Here is an 18,157-nt window from a genome sequence, read left to right as displayed (position 1 = left end):
CGTTGGTTGCAGGCCGCCTGGTTCACTCCCTCCTCGGGCGCGTCCCTCCCGTCGGGCTGACGGCCGCTCTCGTTGGTTGCAGGCCGCCTGGTTCACTCCCTCCTCGGGCGCGTCCCTCCTGTCGGGCTGACGGCCGCTCTCGTTGGTTGCAGGCTACCTGAATGTGCTCTCCAACAGCCGCTGGCGGGAGCGCTGGTGCCGAGTCAAGGACAACAAGCTCATCCTGCACAAGGACAGGGCCGACCTGAAGACCCACATCGCCTCCATCCCGCTGCGCGGCTGCGAGGTCATCCCGGGGCTGGACTCCAAGCACCCCCTGACCTTCCGGCTGCTTCGCAACGGCCAGGAGGTGGCCGTGCTGGAGGTAGGGGCCACTCGCAGGGAAAGGCAGTTAAAACTAATTTCTTCACTACACCCTGAAAGCTTTCATTTTTAAAATTTAAAATTTTTGTTAATGGGCTATTATTAATTTATTTTCTGCTTCTCTATTAATTCAAACCTTTTTCTGCTTTGTCTTTTTTTTTCACTTAGCATTATCATGAGTAAGCTACAAAGATACACCTATGTATACATATGTATACACACATATACATATGGACACACACATATGTATACTTAAATAGAGTGTAGAATTTTCCAGTGTACATGTAAGTATGTTTATGTTGTACAGTTGACAGAAATCAGGATGTTTTGGATTTGGTAAAATGGCCAGCGTGTGGTCTAAATTAATCAGCCTGTGTGTGTTAGTTGCTCAGTTGTGTCCAACTCTTTTTGACCCCATGGACCATTGCCCACCAGGCACCTCTGTCCGTGGAATTCTCCAGGCAAGAATACTGGAGTGGGTAGCCATTCCCTTCTCCAGGGGATCTTCCCAACCAAGGAATCAAGCCCAGGTCTCCTCCATTGCAGGCAGATTCTTTACCATCTGAGCCACCAGGGAAGCCCAGTCAGATGCAAAGCCAGATTCTAAGTGACCGCAGTTGTTGGTCCTTTAACGGACCGGAACCTGGTCGTCCGGAGTCGATGATGAGAAAGTGAAAGAGGGAAAGAGGCTAATATTCCCTGGGTTACATAGCCGGCTTTCACGCTCCAGGGTATCAGCCAGAAATAGAGAGATAAAGAGAAAGAGAGGAAGAGAAAGAAAGACAGACACGGGGACCAAAGCTCTGATGGAGCAAAGGTGTTTTAATCAACATGGCGTGGGCACATATACTGTAGTTATTCTCAGCAAAGATAAAGATTAAAATTCCAGACTTACAAAACACAAGGCGATCCCCATTAAAGAGAGAAGATGGTACTTATCACCATAATGAGAAACTAACAAAGGAAATGCCTGGATTCCTCAGCCCCGGGAAAGGCGTGCCTCTCCTCTTAATTCCTGAATATTCAGGAATTAATAAGGGCCAAAGGTTTCCTGACAGATCCATAACAGCACACGGGAAGCCTCCTGTTGAATGCTTCCTGACACGCAGTGATGCTGACCAGTGGAGGAAACGGCCAGTTAGCCAACCTAGAAGGTCCTATTAGGAGATAGGAGTTTGTTTCAGAGACTGCTTTTTTTTTTCTTTTGGTGAGGACAAAAAATGATTAACGTCATAGTTCTTCCTCCCACGAGCTTCTCGCCCAATGGTTTGGATGCTTTGAGGTCACAGGTCAAAGGTCCGAGCCCGCCCTGGTGGCTGACCTCACAGATGAGAAGCAGGCCTGGCTGGGGCTGAGGTGTCTGGGCCCCCGTCTTGGTTCTGTTGCAGACTTTGATCACAGCCCAATCTGTTTTTCTCTCTCGGCTTCTTTATTTGTCTGTGAAACAGCACTGGGCCAGGGTCGGTGTGCTTGGTAAGCATTTTCGCGGGCTGAATGCTATGGGGCAGATGGCAGCGGAAAAAAGCTGAAAACGTAAATGAGGAAACTGTACTCTTGGTGCGGAATGCAGGTGTCACCTGAGAGGCCTGGCAGCAGGTCTGACGGGAGTGCGAGGGCAGGAAGGCGTGGGCTGGCACACGCTGGGCTCAGGGGTGGAAAGGGAGTCTCTGGCCTGGATGCCGGGTGGAGACAGGAGACCCCGTGGGCAGGGGCGGGGAGGGCTGGGTGAGCAGGACCCTGTCCTGTCTCTACTCCCCGCCCTGTAGGCGCAGCCTCATGTCCCCGAAAGATGGTGGTTATGTTTCATTGTTTTTCCCTATTCCAGTTGTGGAATCAAACGCACACCCTCAGAAAACTAACCACGCTCAGTGTTCCAGCATAAGCAGAGTCTGCCTGAACCAGTTAAGGAAATGCAGTGATGCGGGCAGTAAAATTGTATTCTGTACACTTTCTAAGATCATTTTATCCTAACTTTTGAGATAACTTCAGAATTACAGAAGAGTTGTGAACACAGTACACATGATTCCATTTACCCTTTACCCACATCCCCCAAACACTAACATGTACCACGTTTGGTATCTCTCGCGTGGTCTCTGCCGCCTCTCTTTTTTCTCTCTGTATGTTCTTTTCAGGAAAAACAGACATGTTGCCCCTCTCTCTCTACACACTTCAGGGTGAATTTATTAAAGAACGAGAGCATTCCTTTACCAAAACCACTCCATAATCATCAAAACCAGGGAATTCAATTATCTGACTCTCAGATTTTAATCAGACTCCCCCAGTTACCCCAGGAATGCCCCTTGTAAGCAGAAGGAAACCCCAGGTGATATGTTCCCTTGGGCTGCAGTCTCTTTGGCTCTCCCGGTCTGGTTTCACGACATTGATACGGGGCGTGGTACAGAGCAGTTATCATGTAGAGGATCCCTCAGTCTGGGGGTATCTGCTGTTTTCCCGGAAATCCGCACCTGGGGTCAGCACGCTTGGCAGGGCCCACGGAAGCAGTGGTGTGCGGTACATCACGGCAGCCGGTATAGCCGCCGGTCCGCCCCACGACTGGTGGTGCTAACTCTGACCCTGTGGGTGGGGCGTCTGCACGGCTTCCCCACTGCGGAGTTACCGTGTTCCCCGTTTGTCTTTAATAAGCTTCATGTGGGAAGAGTCTCTGAGATATCCTACCACTCACAGTTTTACCAGCTGACTTTTAGCATTCATGAATGAGTCTTGCCTGAAACAGTTGCTGAATGACGACTTCCTAATTCCATTATTCCCTCTACTTTTGTTAGTTGGTATCTGCTGTCAGGAAGATTTCCCTTCCTCTCATTTAATTAGTCAGTCATTCATTCATTCATGTATGTTTGTATATCAGCAGGGGTTCAGAGGTTATTTTTTAATCAATGAGTATAATCCTATATTGTCAGGGTTGATCCTGGTCAGATTAACAGAGTTGGTCAGTGGAAAGCCCTTTGAGCTATGTGACCTCTGCTGTGTCCCAGAATAAAGACACTGCAGTTGCCATTGTTCTGTGAGCTCTTTCCTCACATTATGAGGCACCAAGATATTCCAGGCGCATCTTGGACTTTTCCCTGCCCCAGGCCTGCTGGAATCAACCACGGTCCAGAGAGCTCTAGAGGACTCCTCCTGGTGGGTGGTGGTACTCAGAAGCCAGGATCTGGGTGGCAAGTGTGCTCTAGATTACTGGGGTGTCATAGGAAATTGTGTATGTGTACATGTTTATACACACATATGTTCAGGCATGTTTGTCATACATATTACACACATGCACATGCACACGTGTAGCAGTAGTAGTAGTGTTAGGCGCTCAGTCGTGTCCGACTCTCTGTGACCCCATGGACTGCAGCCCGCCAGGCTCCTCTGTCCATGGGATTCTCCAGGCAAGAACACTGGAGTGGGTTGCCATTTCCTCCTCCAGGGGATCTTCCTGACCCAGGGATCAAACCCAGGTCTCCTGCATTGTGGGTAGATTCTTTACCGTCTGAGCCACCAGGGAAGCCCACGCGTGTATACACTCACATCTCAACCTGAAAGTGAAAGTGAAAGTCACTCAGTCGTGTCCGACTCTTTGTGACACCATGGACTGTACAGTCCATGGGATTCTCCAGACCAGAATACTGGAGTGGGTAGCCTTCCCTTCTCCAGGGGGTCTTCCCAACCCAGGGATCAAACCCAGGTCTCTTGCATTGCAGGCAGATTCTTTATCAGCTGAGCCACCAGGAAAGCCCAATCTCTACCTATTTATCTACTAAAAGCCACAAGATTGTAATTAATATTCTAAATTCAGTATAACACCGCTGAGATAGTTGTTAAAAGTCTGAGGAAATTTCTGAACAACGAGGAAAATAGTTAAGAGTGTAATAGTATCCACAACATCTTAGATATTGTGTTAAAATGCTTTTAAGAATGCTTCGATTAAATAATGATGAGTGCATGGCTAGAGGATCAGTCACAGATACATTCTTGACATAGGTTTTTGTTTGGGGAAGGGCAGAAGACCAGTGAAGAGAACCTATCTGTGATTTTTTTCTAGTATCCAGGTGTTCATTAACTCGGCAAACGCTGGTTGCATTCCTGCTCTCTGTGAGGCGCACAGTTGGGACCCCTTCCCTCTGTCCCGCGGCCCCATGCGACACTGGCCAGGCACGGGCTGTCACTTGTGCAGTCGCTGATCAGTTCTGTCAGCGCGCAGAAAACTTCTCTCCCCTCAGCCGCTCTTCCTCCCAAGAGGTTTTGTGCCTACCACGAGGCGTATATGCTTAGTTGTACTCTGATCGATGTTCAACTCATCCAGGTTACGTTGTTGAAAGCCCAGTTTTCTTTAAGGGTTTAGGCTCAAGTCACACATCTTTCTTTATATAAAAATTTTGTAACTTTTACAAAAACTTTAAAAATTAATTTTTTTCACATTCAGGTACCTCAAAGCTCTGTTTTCCATAAACTTTAAACATTAGTCACATATTTGAATACCGAAAGTATTTAGGCATTTGAAATGCTATTATGAGTAATGTAATCGACCTTCTGAATCACATAACAGGGACAGCTTAGAATTTTAATGCACTGAATCTTAAAGATCTATGTCAGACTTGTAAATCGGGCAGATGACACTTGGGGAGCATTTGAAACTTCCTAAAAAGATAGCATGCACAAAGCAGCCCAATGCTTGTCAATACGACAACTGTATCCACGCAACCACTATGAAAACGGGAGTGGTTGATTTACTGTACCGTCTAGTCAGGGTGATAAAATTGCTATTGCAGGCCCACGTCAGAGACCACAACAAGGGCTCCTGGTCAGCAAAATTGGTGCCCACAGTGGCCGAGACCTGACACGCTGTCCAGGTTAGGCACCTGTGGTTGGAGGGGCTCCTCCTGCTGCCCAGATTTTATTTGCCTAAGTAAGGAGGCTTTCTAAACAGTCTCCTGTGGCTGAGATTTAAATAATCCCATTAGCTTCCACGTCTTACACCCTAGTGCCTTTCCCCGGAATAACTGGGAGGCGTTTAGCACCTCTGGTTTTTCCTTCCTGGGGCATGGTCATTGTGCAGCTTCGGCAGTAAGGCTTAGCGTGAACGCGGTGTTGACCCCTTGACGCAGGCAGTGACTGCATCCTCGTCGTCTACATCTGCACGTGCCCGTGTTACCGGGCCTTTCCTGTCGTGGTGTCTCTCTACTGACACGTCTATGAAAATGTGAAAACGGTACTGTTACTTACTTAACATGCTCTTTCCGCCTCTTCCCCTCACCAGGCGTCTTCTTCTGAAGACATGGGCAGATGGATTGGGATTTTGCTGGCCGAGACGGGGTCCTCGACAGACCCCGGGGCCCTGCACTACGACTACATAGACGTGGAGATGTCGGCGAACGTCATCCAGACGGCCAAGCAAACCTTCTGGTAAGATCCTCCGCCGTGAGGAACGGCACTGAAGTTAAACGACTTCATTTTTTCCGTAATTTCTTCCCTTTTATGTAAGTGTATAGCCTTAAGGGGGGAAGAAAAGAAAAACTTACTAAAGACTCTCCGTTTTTGTGTCAGTGCAGATTCTGGTGAAATATTTGTCATTTCAACCATCTGTGTTTTGTATTAGAACAGGGGTTGGCAAGCTTTTTGTGCAAAAGGCATGACAGTAATATTTTTGGCTTTGCAGACCAAATGTTCCCTGTTAAAACTGCTCAGCTCTGCCACCACGGTCACACACATAAATGAGTGGACATGGCTGTGTGCCAATAAAACTTTATTTGCACACACAGGCAGTGGGCCATATCTGACCCTGGACTGTAGTTTGCTGACCCCTGTCTTAGGGAAACAGTTTTATAAAGCAGAAATAATTCTCCTTATTGTATAAGTGAGGACTGCATTTTCAAAGCCATCAATCATATCCTTTTAAAACTTCAATATGATCTTTTTTTTTTTAAGGGCTGTTATGTATAAAAACATTTAAACAATGAGTATTTCTTTCACATAATCATGGTCAGGATAATTAATGCAGCAATTCTCAAGGTATGGTCCACAGACCCCTGTGGGTATTCAAAACTCTTTTTAGGCAGTCCCAAAGGTCAAAACTGTTCCCATAATGGCGCTAAGAAATTATTGTTGTTCTTTGCATTTGCATCAGTGATGCAGAAGGAACCAGGGACGGGGGTAAATTGGCAGGTCCCTTAGTACCATCTTAAGTGGTCGCTTAACACAGTGCTGTGTCCACGGTCACCACCAAGCCTTTGTAGCAAAAGAGGGTGCTAGGTTCACTTGAGACATCCATGGTCAAGCATTGAAATTGTTCCTTATTCTGTGAAGGGCCAGATGGTGGATCTTTTTTATTAACTCTCTTGAGTCCACGTCTTTTTGACATTTATGAGACGTAGCGGGTAGGACACTCAAAGCTCTTTATTGACTAAGCTGTCGTGTTATCTTGAGGAAATGCTCTTATGTGACTGAGTTACTAACTCAACTAGCTCCTCCCCATCCCACCACCGTTGTTTTTTTTTTTTCATTTTTACTGGAAAGAACAATTCACAGATGAACTGTCGTTATTCAGACGTAGGCATTTGCAGACACTTTTTCAAAAATGAACTGAGCGAGCCTCTCATCTCGAGGAAGATGGCCGGCAGTGTTCGTTGCCTGCGATGGAGTTGAACTTTCACTGAGAATTGAGAATTCTAGGAGTGTTCTATCTTCCACTCCGAGCCGATGTCTTCCTGGTACTCAGACTTTTGTGAGAACATCGGTGGTGGTGATGTTAAGTCTGAGTTTTGACATTGTGTAATGAAGTGTGTGCATTTGGAAGGTCTGCATCAGTCATGCACAGGTAAAAGATCCCTCCCACAAGCAATATAAATGAATGGGTATTCATGTCAAAGCGTGCAAGCAAGTTCATTGATACAGTTTCAGATTCTACATGGCAACTAATCATTAAGAAATTACCACTAAAAAAAAAAAAAAAGAAAGAAATTACCACTCATTGAGTTTTGGTGTAGTATCAAAGAGTTATCTTCCATGACCTGGAAAAGCTGTTAAAATACACCTCACTTTTCCAACTAAATATCTGTAGGAGGCTGGATTTTCTTCACCTACTTCAACCAAAACAACATATTACAACTGATTGAACGCAGAAGCAAGTTTGATAATCCATTGTCTTCTACTGAGCCAGACACGGAATAGATTTACAAGCATATCAAACAGTACCATTTTTCTCATTTTTTAAAAATTTTAAAAAGGTATCATTAACATTGATAAAAATATGTTGAAATACAGTGGATTTACTCCTGTTGTTTTTGAATGAATAAAGGTGAACACATTCCTGAGTTTCAGTTGCAAGTACCGTCAGCCTCGATAGTGAACACCCACACAAACCAAAGCTCTTCGGCGTCTTCAGTAACTCTGCAGGATGTAGAGACTCAGAGCTCGGGAGGACTTCTCGTCTGCCGGAAGGCACCTGTGAAATGGAAACAGCTGGTTCCTGTTTGATGCTGTGCGCTGTGCAGAGCAGGGGTTGGGCGCCCTTTCCTGTGAAGGGCAAGTCAGCGGGCACTTTCAGCTTTGCAGAGCATGTGTCCCCAGCACGACCACCCTCCTTTGTCACCATGCTCAGCTTTCCGTGGTCAGGCAAAAGCAGCAGCTCAGTCCTGGAACCAGTGGACGTGGCCGTGCCCGGCCGGAGTTTGCTGGGTCCTTTGCGTAAAGTAATGCCTGTGAGGTTATGACGGAAGGCGCACTGGGCCAGGAGGAAGGGACCTGGGTTCTGTCCTGCTGCAGCAGGTGCTAAACGGAAAGGTTTGGGGAGTGTCCTTCCTAACCTCTCAGTGTCCAGCTTCCTTTTTGTAGAACACAGAGTTTAGGTAACGTGATATCTGAAACTTCGGGCTGTTGTAGCTCTGATCCCTGGATTCCCGCTTCTATCTCTCATCCTCGGAGAATCTGGACTGGAGCTCGAGGGAGGCGGATTGAAACAGAGCAGGTGATGGAGTTGTATGATCAGCAAGTGATGATGAACATACCAACAACTGTTGACAAGCCCACCCGGGCCCTCGAAGACTCTGAAATCCTTTGATAAACTCAAAGATAAATTCAGATGTTTGCGCTAGTTCTGTTTAACATCAACACCACCATCTAGCTTCTCCACACAAGTGGTATTTGTGGGAGACTGGACCAGTTCTGAATGGGGTTGTGGGATGAACGTTAACTTAATGCTTGGCTAGGGAGAAGGCAATGGCACCCCACTCCAGTATTCTTGCCTGGAGAATCCCGGGGACAGAGGAGCCTGGTGGGCTGCCGTCTATGGGGTCGCACAGAGTCGGACACGACTGAAGTGCCATAGCAGCAGCAGCTGCAGGGGACCCAGCAGAGGAAAGATAACGTTGGCCTGGTTCAGGAATCGGGCTTCCCTGGTGGCCCCCTGGTAAAGGATCTGCCTGCGATGCAGGAGACCTGGGTTCCATCTCTGGGTCAGGGAGATCCTCTGGAGAAGGAAATGGCAACCCACTCCAGCATCCTTGCCTGGAGAATTCCATGGAGAGAGGAGCCTGGCTGGCTACAGTCTGTGGGGTCACAAAGCATTGGACACGACTGAGCGATTGAGCGTGCACATGTTAGGAATCAAGCCACCATGTTCCACCCAACGAAGGTAAATGGCCTTGACAAAGTGAGGCCGTCCTATGCAGCTTTACCGGACCACCTCCAGGAGCGTTAGAGGGTTTCTGAGGTACAGGCTACCTGTACGCTCTCACTTCTGTTGTTTGGAAACCAGGGTGACAGTGATCACGTGCTCACTGTTCTGTTCATTCTTGTTATTTTTTCCCATAAGAGGATTCTGTCTAATTAGGAAAGTGTAAGTGAACTACAGTGAGTCTCCTAATTGTATAGTAAATAAAGCACATTAAAGGAGCTTTTTAAGAAGCATAACATCCTTAAGTCCAGTTTTGCAAAATCTTCACAGCTACAGTGACATAAAAGAAAGGAGTTCATGGTTGTTGACTGTACCATTTGGACGTTATTAGTTTCTAAAAGCCTCTCCTATGTCTACATGTAACTTCAACAATAATAAGCAAATTGGTAACAACATTTAAGAGAAATCTTGACTAAAAATATTTCCCCTAGGACCCAGATGAGTGGAATATTCATCTGAACCAAATATGAGAAGGTCACATTTTCGAAAAAGGAACATAGATTGCAATTTTGAAAATTGATTTATTAAAAATATGCACAAGTTTATACCTACGAGAATCTTTGCCGCACCATTAACATCTTTATTGGAGGTGTCACTTAGCAATAAAGTTTATTCTTATTTATTAGTTTTCTGTTAAACCTTCTATAACAATTAAGAGAGAAGAGATTTAACAAGCAAACAGTGTTCAAAATATAAAATCTGGTAGCCTGCCAGTGTAATAAATAATCTAAGATTAATTTCTGCCTTTATGTAACTGGCAGCTAGTTAGCCAATCTTTTCGAGGTCATTAGGGGAATTTTCTGTGCATTGATTATGTCTGAAGGAGAAGGGCAATGATATATTTTGGGATGAGGACGCCAGAAGAAAGAATAGGAGTCTCAGGTCTACTAGAAAAAGCGGTCTGTTTAAGAGTGTTAGTAACGGTAAAGAGTCGAAGCATGCTTTCCCATGGCCTGTTTTTAAATAAGACCTGATATATGCGATATATTACATGGCAGGTGTTCTGAAAGTTTCTTCTGGAACTCCTTTCAAGTCATGCTGGGTAGAAAGCTGTGACAGCGCTGGTGACGATGAAAGCTGTAGATTAGTGTGGACACAGAGGGGGGCAGACAGACTGGCGGGAAGTGTCGCCTCCAGCCACCCTCTCATTGAGTCCCCAGGAGATCTTACTCTAAACTGCAGTTCCTGGAAACACAGGTGAACCTTTGAAAGTGTTACGTCGCTGTGAGAAGCGGATGCGTCTGGAGACGGGTGGTGGTCGGGCTGTGCCACAAGCTGAACGTGCCCAGACTGGGCCCTGGGAAGTGGTTACGGTGGCGACGTTCTGTTACGTGCATTTTACATATACCTATGTATCCTGGGTGGCCCTAGTGGTAAAGAACCTGCCTGCAAATGCAGGAGGCACGGGTTCAGTCCCTGGGTCAGGAAGATCCCTGGAGGAGGGCATGACAACCCCCTCCAGGATTCTTGCCTGCAGAATCCCCATGGACAGAGGAACCTGGCGGACTACAGTCCATGGGGTCACAAAGAATTGGACGCAACGGAAGCGACTGAGCATGCACATATATTTCTGTATCTCCTGCTTTGGGTTTAACAAGTGGCGTGTGGCCTCTTATCTCATTTCTGTGTTTCTATGGGGCTAAGAACCAACTGTAGGAAGAGTGTCTGGCCAAAAGGCAAGGGACCTCGTATTTGGTCTTGGATCCCAAAGACCTAGCCGGGGAGCCCAGGTCCCTCCCCAAGAGATGACGGGCAGCCTGGCTGGTGGCCGAGATCTCTTCCAGCTGGGACAGGACGTCCTGAGTGTCTGTGACCTCCCGTTAGGTCCCGTGGTGCAGAGCGACCTGCTGGTGTCTGTTCCTAGTGAGTGAGCTTCTGCCCCACCCCCCTCACAGTCCTCGCTCCCTCCTGGCATCTGTGCTCAGGGGGCCACGCAGGGGCTGGAACCTGGGGACCCAGACCAGGCAGAGCGTCTGTCTCAGAGCACGGGACAGCCCTGGTGTCAGTGCCCACGGGCATTGGTGCATATCGGGCCACAGGCAACCCGTGGGGCTGGGGTGGTCATCCCATGGCCTGCCTCTCATCACCAAACCTTCACCCCCAAAGTACCCCCAAATGGGGTATTCAAACCAGAAAACCTTAAATATGTGTCTGAAAACACATCAAATCTGTCTTTCTTGTATTCTGTTTTTCCTATACATTGTTGTAATTTTGTCCCCAAGTCGTGTCCGCCTCTTTTGCGACCCCATGGACTGTAACCCGCCAGGTTCCTATGTCCATGGGATTTCCAGAATACTGGAGTGGGTTGCCATTTCCTTCTCCAAGGGATCTTGCTGACCCAGGGCTTGAACCCATGTCTCCGGCATCTTTTCCTAAATATCTGTTAAAGTATCTTAAGTACAGAGCAGTCATATGCGTTTTTGTATCAGGAGAAGAGTTAGTGTGTGAGATAGCGGTGTGTCCCAGGTGGGACTCGCTCTGTGTTCTGTGTTCTCCCAGCAGAGGGCAGCACTGCACCCGAGCAGCCTTCCCGAGCTCGGGCCGGGAGGGTGGGGAACGCAGCTTTACCCCCAGGGCGGATCCCGTACAGCCCCTTCCTCTCATTCTCTCAGGAGCCAGGAATCCCAGGGCAGCTTTGTCGCAAGTGTCTGAGAGGCAGGTCTTCCCACTTGCTGCCCACAGTTTTGCTCATTTGCCCTGTTTTTTTTTTAAATTCATCTAGCTACCATAGAAATGTGAGATCCCAAGAAAAAGCAAAATTTGGAAAAAAAAATTTTTTTTGGTTTTAAATTTCAGGCTATCCTAGTTTTTCCAGTTGGGGAAATTGGAAAATCCCTAGGGTAATTCTTCCCCAGGCCTTGAGGTTTTTCACTTGGACCACGAGCAGACCGTTCACACGCTCCTTCCTTCCCTGCTTCCCCCATTCGTGCGGGTCGTATTTGTTGAGCAGCTCTTACCGGCCGGCTGTCACCCCGGCACACGACGGGTGGAGCTGGCGGAGGCCGTGTCCTCCTGAAGCTGGGGTTCCGGTGGGGAAGGCGGACGCCCCTGTGTCACGTGTCGGGGGTGATTAGTGGCAGGAAAGAGCAGGGGACAGCAGAGGGGAAGAGGACGCTGTTTACTTGGGGTGGTCGGGAAGGAGGGGTCTCAGAGCTGCAGGCAGAGAGCCGCTGGGAGCCTGGGGTGCAGAGCAGGAGGGGTGGGGGTGCGGGGAGTGGGCTCGGCGCTCGGGGCCTCGCAGGTCGTGTGGGTGATGTGGCCCGCCCTGCCTCCCGAGGGCTGGGGGCGGCCGCCCTCAGGCTCCCGGAAGTTCAGGGCGTGGAGGGCGGAGGGGAGGGAACAAACACCCAGAGCTCAAGAAAGGCTGTGGGATGGACGTTCTAAGGTGCTTATAGAACAAGGTCCATGAACTCGCCCTGAGAAGAGCCTGAGAGGAGATACTTCGGTTTTGCAGGCCAGGTGGTCTCTGCCTTCCAGAATAACCAGGCTCATGAAAAAGGCATGTGGAAAAAAAGGAGGTACAGACAGTTTATCAGTGAAGGGTCCAGGTAAATAAAGGTGTTCCGGTCAAGCTTCTTTGGCAGCAGCAGGCTGAGCCCCTGCTGTAAATGCTGAACGCCGGGTTGTTTGTGGCACACCAGGCATGTGCAGGGCCGCTCTCTGAGTCCCCGGCAGGATCATCCCAGTCTGTGCTGCAGTCCCAGGAGCAGGTGACGTCCCCTCCTGCAGGTGAGGGTCCGCCCTGATGGCTGTGGAACACCCGATCCTGCCCAGGTCCTGACGTTTCTCCACCCGCAGCCCCGGGCAGGGCCCAAGCACCCGTCGGCACTCCCAGAAGGCTCGGTGATCCACCGGAGGTGGTAACCCGCTTCCTCTCTTTCAGCTTCATGAACCGGCGTGTTCTGTCCACTAACCCCTACGTGGGGAGCACCTCCAACGGCTATGCGCACCCCAGCGGGACGGCCCTTCACTATGATGATGTCCCCTGCATCAGCGGCTCGGTGAGTGTGGCGGGCAGAGCTGGGGGTCGGCTGTGCTGGAAGGCAGGCGCCTGTGGGTCCCTGTGACTTCCCCTCCTTTCGGCCTAAACGAGAGAGGCAGGATGAAAACCACACCCGCCCTCTCTCGTGTTTGACACCCCGTTCGCCTTAATCCCCGCGTGCACACGAGGGTCATCGGCACCAGGAGCCAGTTTGTCATTCGCGTCAACGCCATTAACCAAACACTGTCGGAAATCTCCATCAGAAGGGAGACATTGCCGCAGGGTAATGACCGAAACGCCAGCTCCGGACACCTTCCCGCCTCCTCAGGGTAGCTGGGACTCCATGTCGCTGGGACTCCTGTCGGTGGAGGAGAAGCCGGCCTGCCGGCCTGGCCTGCAAGGCCATGTTCGAGTGCAGACTGAGATGAAAGGGGCTCCGTGTTAGGTCGTGGGTGTCAGGGTGCGGGCAGGCTTGGAGATCCTGTCCCAGATGCAGAGCCCAGCAGTAGGGAGTCCGGCCTGAGTCCGGGGTGGCCTGGGGTGGGCGGGACACAAGTCCTGTCCCACCCATCAGGCCTGGCCATTTGCGCTCTTGCCCCCCATCCCTACTCCACCTTCAGCTGGGGTCTCCAGGACTGGAGGGTCTCTGGTGCACGCTGTGGCCATAGCTGCCCGCTCTGCAGAGCGGGAGCCAGGAGCTCAGGGAAAGCCCATGGTGGCCCCCACAGGAGCAGGTTCCAGGCCAGGCCCTGGGCCCTTTCCCAGGCGGCCCGGCTCTCGGGGTCCACTTTCTAGTCTTGGGGGCGCCTCCCCTGCCATCATAGACCCAACCGCGCCTCATCCGCGTGGGACGTTCTGCTCCTCTGAGCCTTTGGTCTCAGCCCCAGCTGTTTTGAGAACACGCAGCCCTGCCCCTCTCTCGCTGCCCAAAGGCCCCCTTGTGAACCTTGCCGCCCCAGAGGGGTTTCTCCCAGGGCACGTGGTGGGCAGAGTGGTGTAAAGAAAGCCAGGCCTTCACAGATGCCCGTCTGGGTCCCCTGTCCCATCGGTCCAGTTAATGCCACGCAGGTTCAGGTACCCCAGGAACGGGCTTTTTTAGGGCACACACAGCTCCCACTGGCCCAGAGCTGAGACGCTGCCAGCTCCAGACTGCACCGAGGAGGCATTTCTGCGTGTGCGTCCCTGGGCGGGCGGCGTGAGGGATGCAGCTGGAGCGTCCCGCACGCAGGGCTTCTGACTCCCTTGCTTGTTGAGGCTTCCTTGGAGTTCAGGCCTCTCTTCAGACTGTCGCTCCCCTTCCTGGGCTCCGTGACCCGGCCCTCTGTTTTGGAGGAGCCTTCACTCCTCAGCTTGACAAAGTTCATACTTTTGAGCCACAATCCCTGACATTTTAGCAGTGTTTCAACTTCAGTAATTCTTTCCCTTCACGTTCTCCCTGAGGCCTAGATGAAAGTGCATCTCGAAAAGGATCTTCTGACAGGCGCACACACACTTTTAACCTGCAGGTGCTGTGTGGAGTTTGTTTTCCAAGTTTTCCATGTGACCTAATCCTTTGGTATTTTAGGAAGAAGATGGTCCCGTCTAGACCATCTTAATAACCAGGGACAAATATGTGCTAGGTTGTCATTATGAAACGCTCACATCCACTGCATGTACTGTTATTTTTAGATTATAGATGTGTCCCCAGCACACAAAAATAGACGCACTGAAGTGACTGCAGCGGAACAAAAACATTCCTACAGTGAAATTTTAAGCCTTTTCTATTTTTATAACAAAAGGCCGTAATTGCATTCTGGCAGAAAGGAACTCTGCCAGGATATAAAAATAGACTAAAATAAGTATAGTACATGAATTAATATTTTCTCTCTCTCTTTCTCTTTTTTAAAATGCAAAGCAATTTATAAAGACCTTTAAAACTTAAAAGAATCTGGCCATGGTTGTGAGTTTGGGTTTTAATTTATACTTTAATGTCCATGTTCTAAAGTGGCTTGTAGCTATTTTAATCCTTTGTATAAAGGTTTTCCACTGAAGTAATGCCATTGTATCAATTATAGTTTGAAGCATCCTATTTTCTATGATGATTTAACTTCTTTCTTGTAACAGCCTGTGATTTTGGCCGTTGTGCTTTCTTCAGGCCTAACCAAGTGTGGGACACGGGTGATGCTGGCAGTCACGTGACCCACAGAGCCCACACCCCCGAAGCCCACATGGCAGGCTTGGAAGGGTCAGCAGGTGGTCTGCACCCAGCCCCTCCTGGCCTGGGGGAGCCTGAGGTGCAGACGCTGAGGGCCGTGTAGTTACGGGCACGGCTCTCAACTCCGGCTCTGCTTGATACAGCTCCTCCTGAGCCCGTGCCTTAGTTTCCCCTCCTCTCTAAGACTCCTGGCAGAATTCCCTGCATCGTGCATCAGTTTTACTGTGAAATAAGATAAAGTGCTTTGCTGAGATCTTAAACTCATTATTGACCAGGGGATTTTTTTTCAGAAACCAACGCCTGTCACCGGTAATCTGTTGTGTAGGTGAATATTGATACGTCCCCCCTCAGCAATGCTCAAGCGATGAAGAACGTATTAACACGTCTATGATCAAGAAGTTAACATGTTTTCTCAGGAGAACCGGGGCCCCTGATCTCTGGATGGACCCCAGTTCAGCATCCTTTTCCTTAAATTACTTTGTTTCTGCTTCCTGGGTCAGGAGGACTTCCAAAATCTGGTTCTTTAAAGACATGTCGGGTTCCCCCCCCCCCCCCCCGCCACTTTAACAAATAAAACAAAGCAAAACAAAAATATCATTAGCCAATGACCCTGGGAGCAATTTAAGAAAAAAAGATATCTTAAGACCCCAAAGGTAGAAAGGCTGTTTGGAATCGGTTCACCTAGTGTGTGTGTGTGTGTGTGTTACTGACAACAGCGTGGGGCGTGCATACGTGTTCTGGGGTGCTTGCTAATAACAGCTCAATGTGCTCTGCTTCCTGCGGCCGGGGCGCCGACTAACGACGCGCTGTGTGTGTTCCAGTGGGGCCCCGACGACGACGTTCCCGCCCCCTGCGGCCGAGGCCTGGGAGAAGAGGTGCTCTATGATAACGCCGTCCTGTACGATAACTTGCCGTCTCCGAAAATCTTTGCTCGCTACCCTCCCGCTGACAGGAAGGCTGCTAGGCCGTCTCCTGACAGGCTGTCCTGTAACCACTACAAACACCCCGCCTCCTCCGGCCTGCCCTCCTCCCCGTCTGTCACTAACACCTCTTCTGTGGGGAGGGCGTCTCTCGGGCTCAGCTCACAGGTACAGCACCCCTGTTCTGTCGTCTTCTAGAATCTCTGTCACGCTTCTCCTGCAGGGCCTGGCGGCGACAAAAGTGTCCACCAGCTCGCGGGCAGTGAGCCCCGTCAGGGGTAGAGCACAGTCTTCCCCTCAACTAGAGTACGATCTGCAAATGCAGTCGGCGTCCGGCCACCCAGGGATGGGTTACAAGAAACGCAGAGCGTAACCGTGTTACATACCAGCCCGACTAGTTCAGGGGGCTGCCTGGTGACTCAGAGGTCAAGAATCTGCCTGCAATGCAGGAGACCTGGGTTCAATCCCTGGGTCGGGAAGACCCTCTGGAGAAGGAAATGGCAACCCACTCCAAGTATTCTTGCCTGGAGAATCCCATGGACAGAGGAGCCTGGCTGGCTACAGTCCATGGGGTCACAAAGAGTCAGATACAACTTACTGACTAATCAACAACTACTGGCCCAGGGTTGCATTCTGTTTGTCTTCTGCCTCTGCCCACCTCTCTCTCCCTCCTTGTGATGGTCCCCAGTGAATTTTGTGAGTTATGGTGATTAAAGGCAAAGTGTTAAAGAGCATGGGGCGGTAAGTTTTCAGAAGACCTCTGAGCTATGAGTTCCTTTCCTGTGTTTTCATTGCATGTACCTGAGGAAGGGTGGGCTCCACTGGCCATTGCTTCCAGACCTTTAAGCAGGATTAGTCCAAGGATTACAGTATTCTCCCATCATGAGTGTAGGAGCATACTCCCTAAAATGGAGTGGATAATACGGCTCTTGGATTATCACTGAATGGTCAGTAATCTTGATATTGAGTGATTGTCCATCCCACACCTCTTCTTTGTGGCACACCGTGACGTTTCAGTGTAAATATTAATTTTGTGTTTGTACGCATTTAAACTAAGATCTAAGCGGTACCTGGAAGAATACTCTACAAACATAAAGCACAGGACCACATTTTAAATTATTTTCTTTTCCCTCCAGTTTTTGGGGTAATCTTGAGGAAATGATGAATGCCAAGTAAGATCCCAGAATTTCAGAGTGATAGTTTATAGTGGTTCTTCCAAACCTGCTCTTTTTCTCAAAGTCACGTAGGAAGATTTTTGTGTCTTATTTCTAAAAACAGCTGGAGATGGTGATTCAGTGAGTCTGAGGACCCAGACCAGTGTATCTTCAAACATAAGTACTTACATAGAAAGTTTTTTGATGAGTGAAAGTGATGTGAAAGTCACTCAGCCGTGTCCGACTCTTTGCGACCCCATGGACTGTACAGTCCATGGAATTCTCCAGGCCAGAATGCTGGAGTGGGTAGCCTTTCCCTTCTCCAGGGGATCTTCCCAACCAAACCTGGGATCGAACCCAGGTCTCCCGCATTGCAGGTGGATTCTTTACCAGCTGAGCCACCAGGGAAGCCCCTGATACTTATTTATGAGCACTTACATAAAACATCTCACAGGTCACATGCTTCTCTTACTAGGTGAAGGTATTGACCTGTCTTTTTATTGGTATTGGAGTTCACTTTGGTAAAAAAGATGGGACAAAATATCCTGTCATATCCATTTGGAGTATCCCCTGGTTAGTTTGGAATCACTTGACACGTGGTTCGTTTGTGTTTCGTTTTTGTTCATGTTACTTTCAAGTGGGAAGCACGTTTGCAGGTCGCTTGCCTTCAGTTTCTGTGTCCTCATTTGGCCATTTAGTGGGGACCCGCTACACTTAACACACACCTGCCGTATGTGCGCCCTAGATGTGGGCACTGTGTCATTTAAGCTTTTTAGGAGCCCTGTGGGTGACATCAGTGTGTTTATGTTTTCAAACGAGCATGCAGGCTCAGAAAGCATTAATGAAGTGCTCAACACCTCCTAAATGATG

General features: G+C 49.2%; 1 protein-coding gene across 2 annotated transcripts in view; it reads left to right on the top strand.

The window, feature by feature from the left end:
* AFAP1 (actin filament associated protein 1) overlaps nt 1–18,157 on the top strand; it is a 147,780-nt gene that overhangs the window by 114,119 nt on the left and 15,504 nt on the right. The window contains exons 10-13 of one of the 2 annotated variants that reach the window (XM_043447567.1): nt 153–364; nt 5,624–5,769; nt 12,921–13,038; nt 16,035–16,301. In XM_043447567.1, coding sequence (XP_043303502.1) covers nt 153–364; nt 5,624–5,769; nt 12,921–13,038; nt 16,035–16,301 — 743 coding nt within the window. The remainder of the gene's footprint in view (nt 1–152; nt 365–5,623; nt 5,770–12,920; nt 13,039–16,034; nt 16,302–18,157) is intronic. The other variant, XM_043447566.1, reaches the window with a different exon arrangement.

The sequence above is a fragment of the Cervus canadensis genome, chromosome 26, assembly GCF_019320065.1.
Source record: "Cervus canadensis isolate Bull #8, Minnesota chromosome 26, ASM1932006v1, whole genome shotgun sequence".
NCBI lineage: Eukaryota > Metazoa > Chordata > Mammalia > Artiodactyla > Cervidae > Cervus > Cervus canadensis.
The sequence above is the reverse complement of the archived record's forward strand: the minus strand, read 5'-3'. Positions and strand labels throughout refer to the sequence as shown.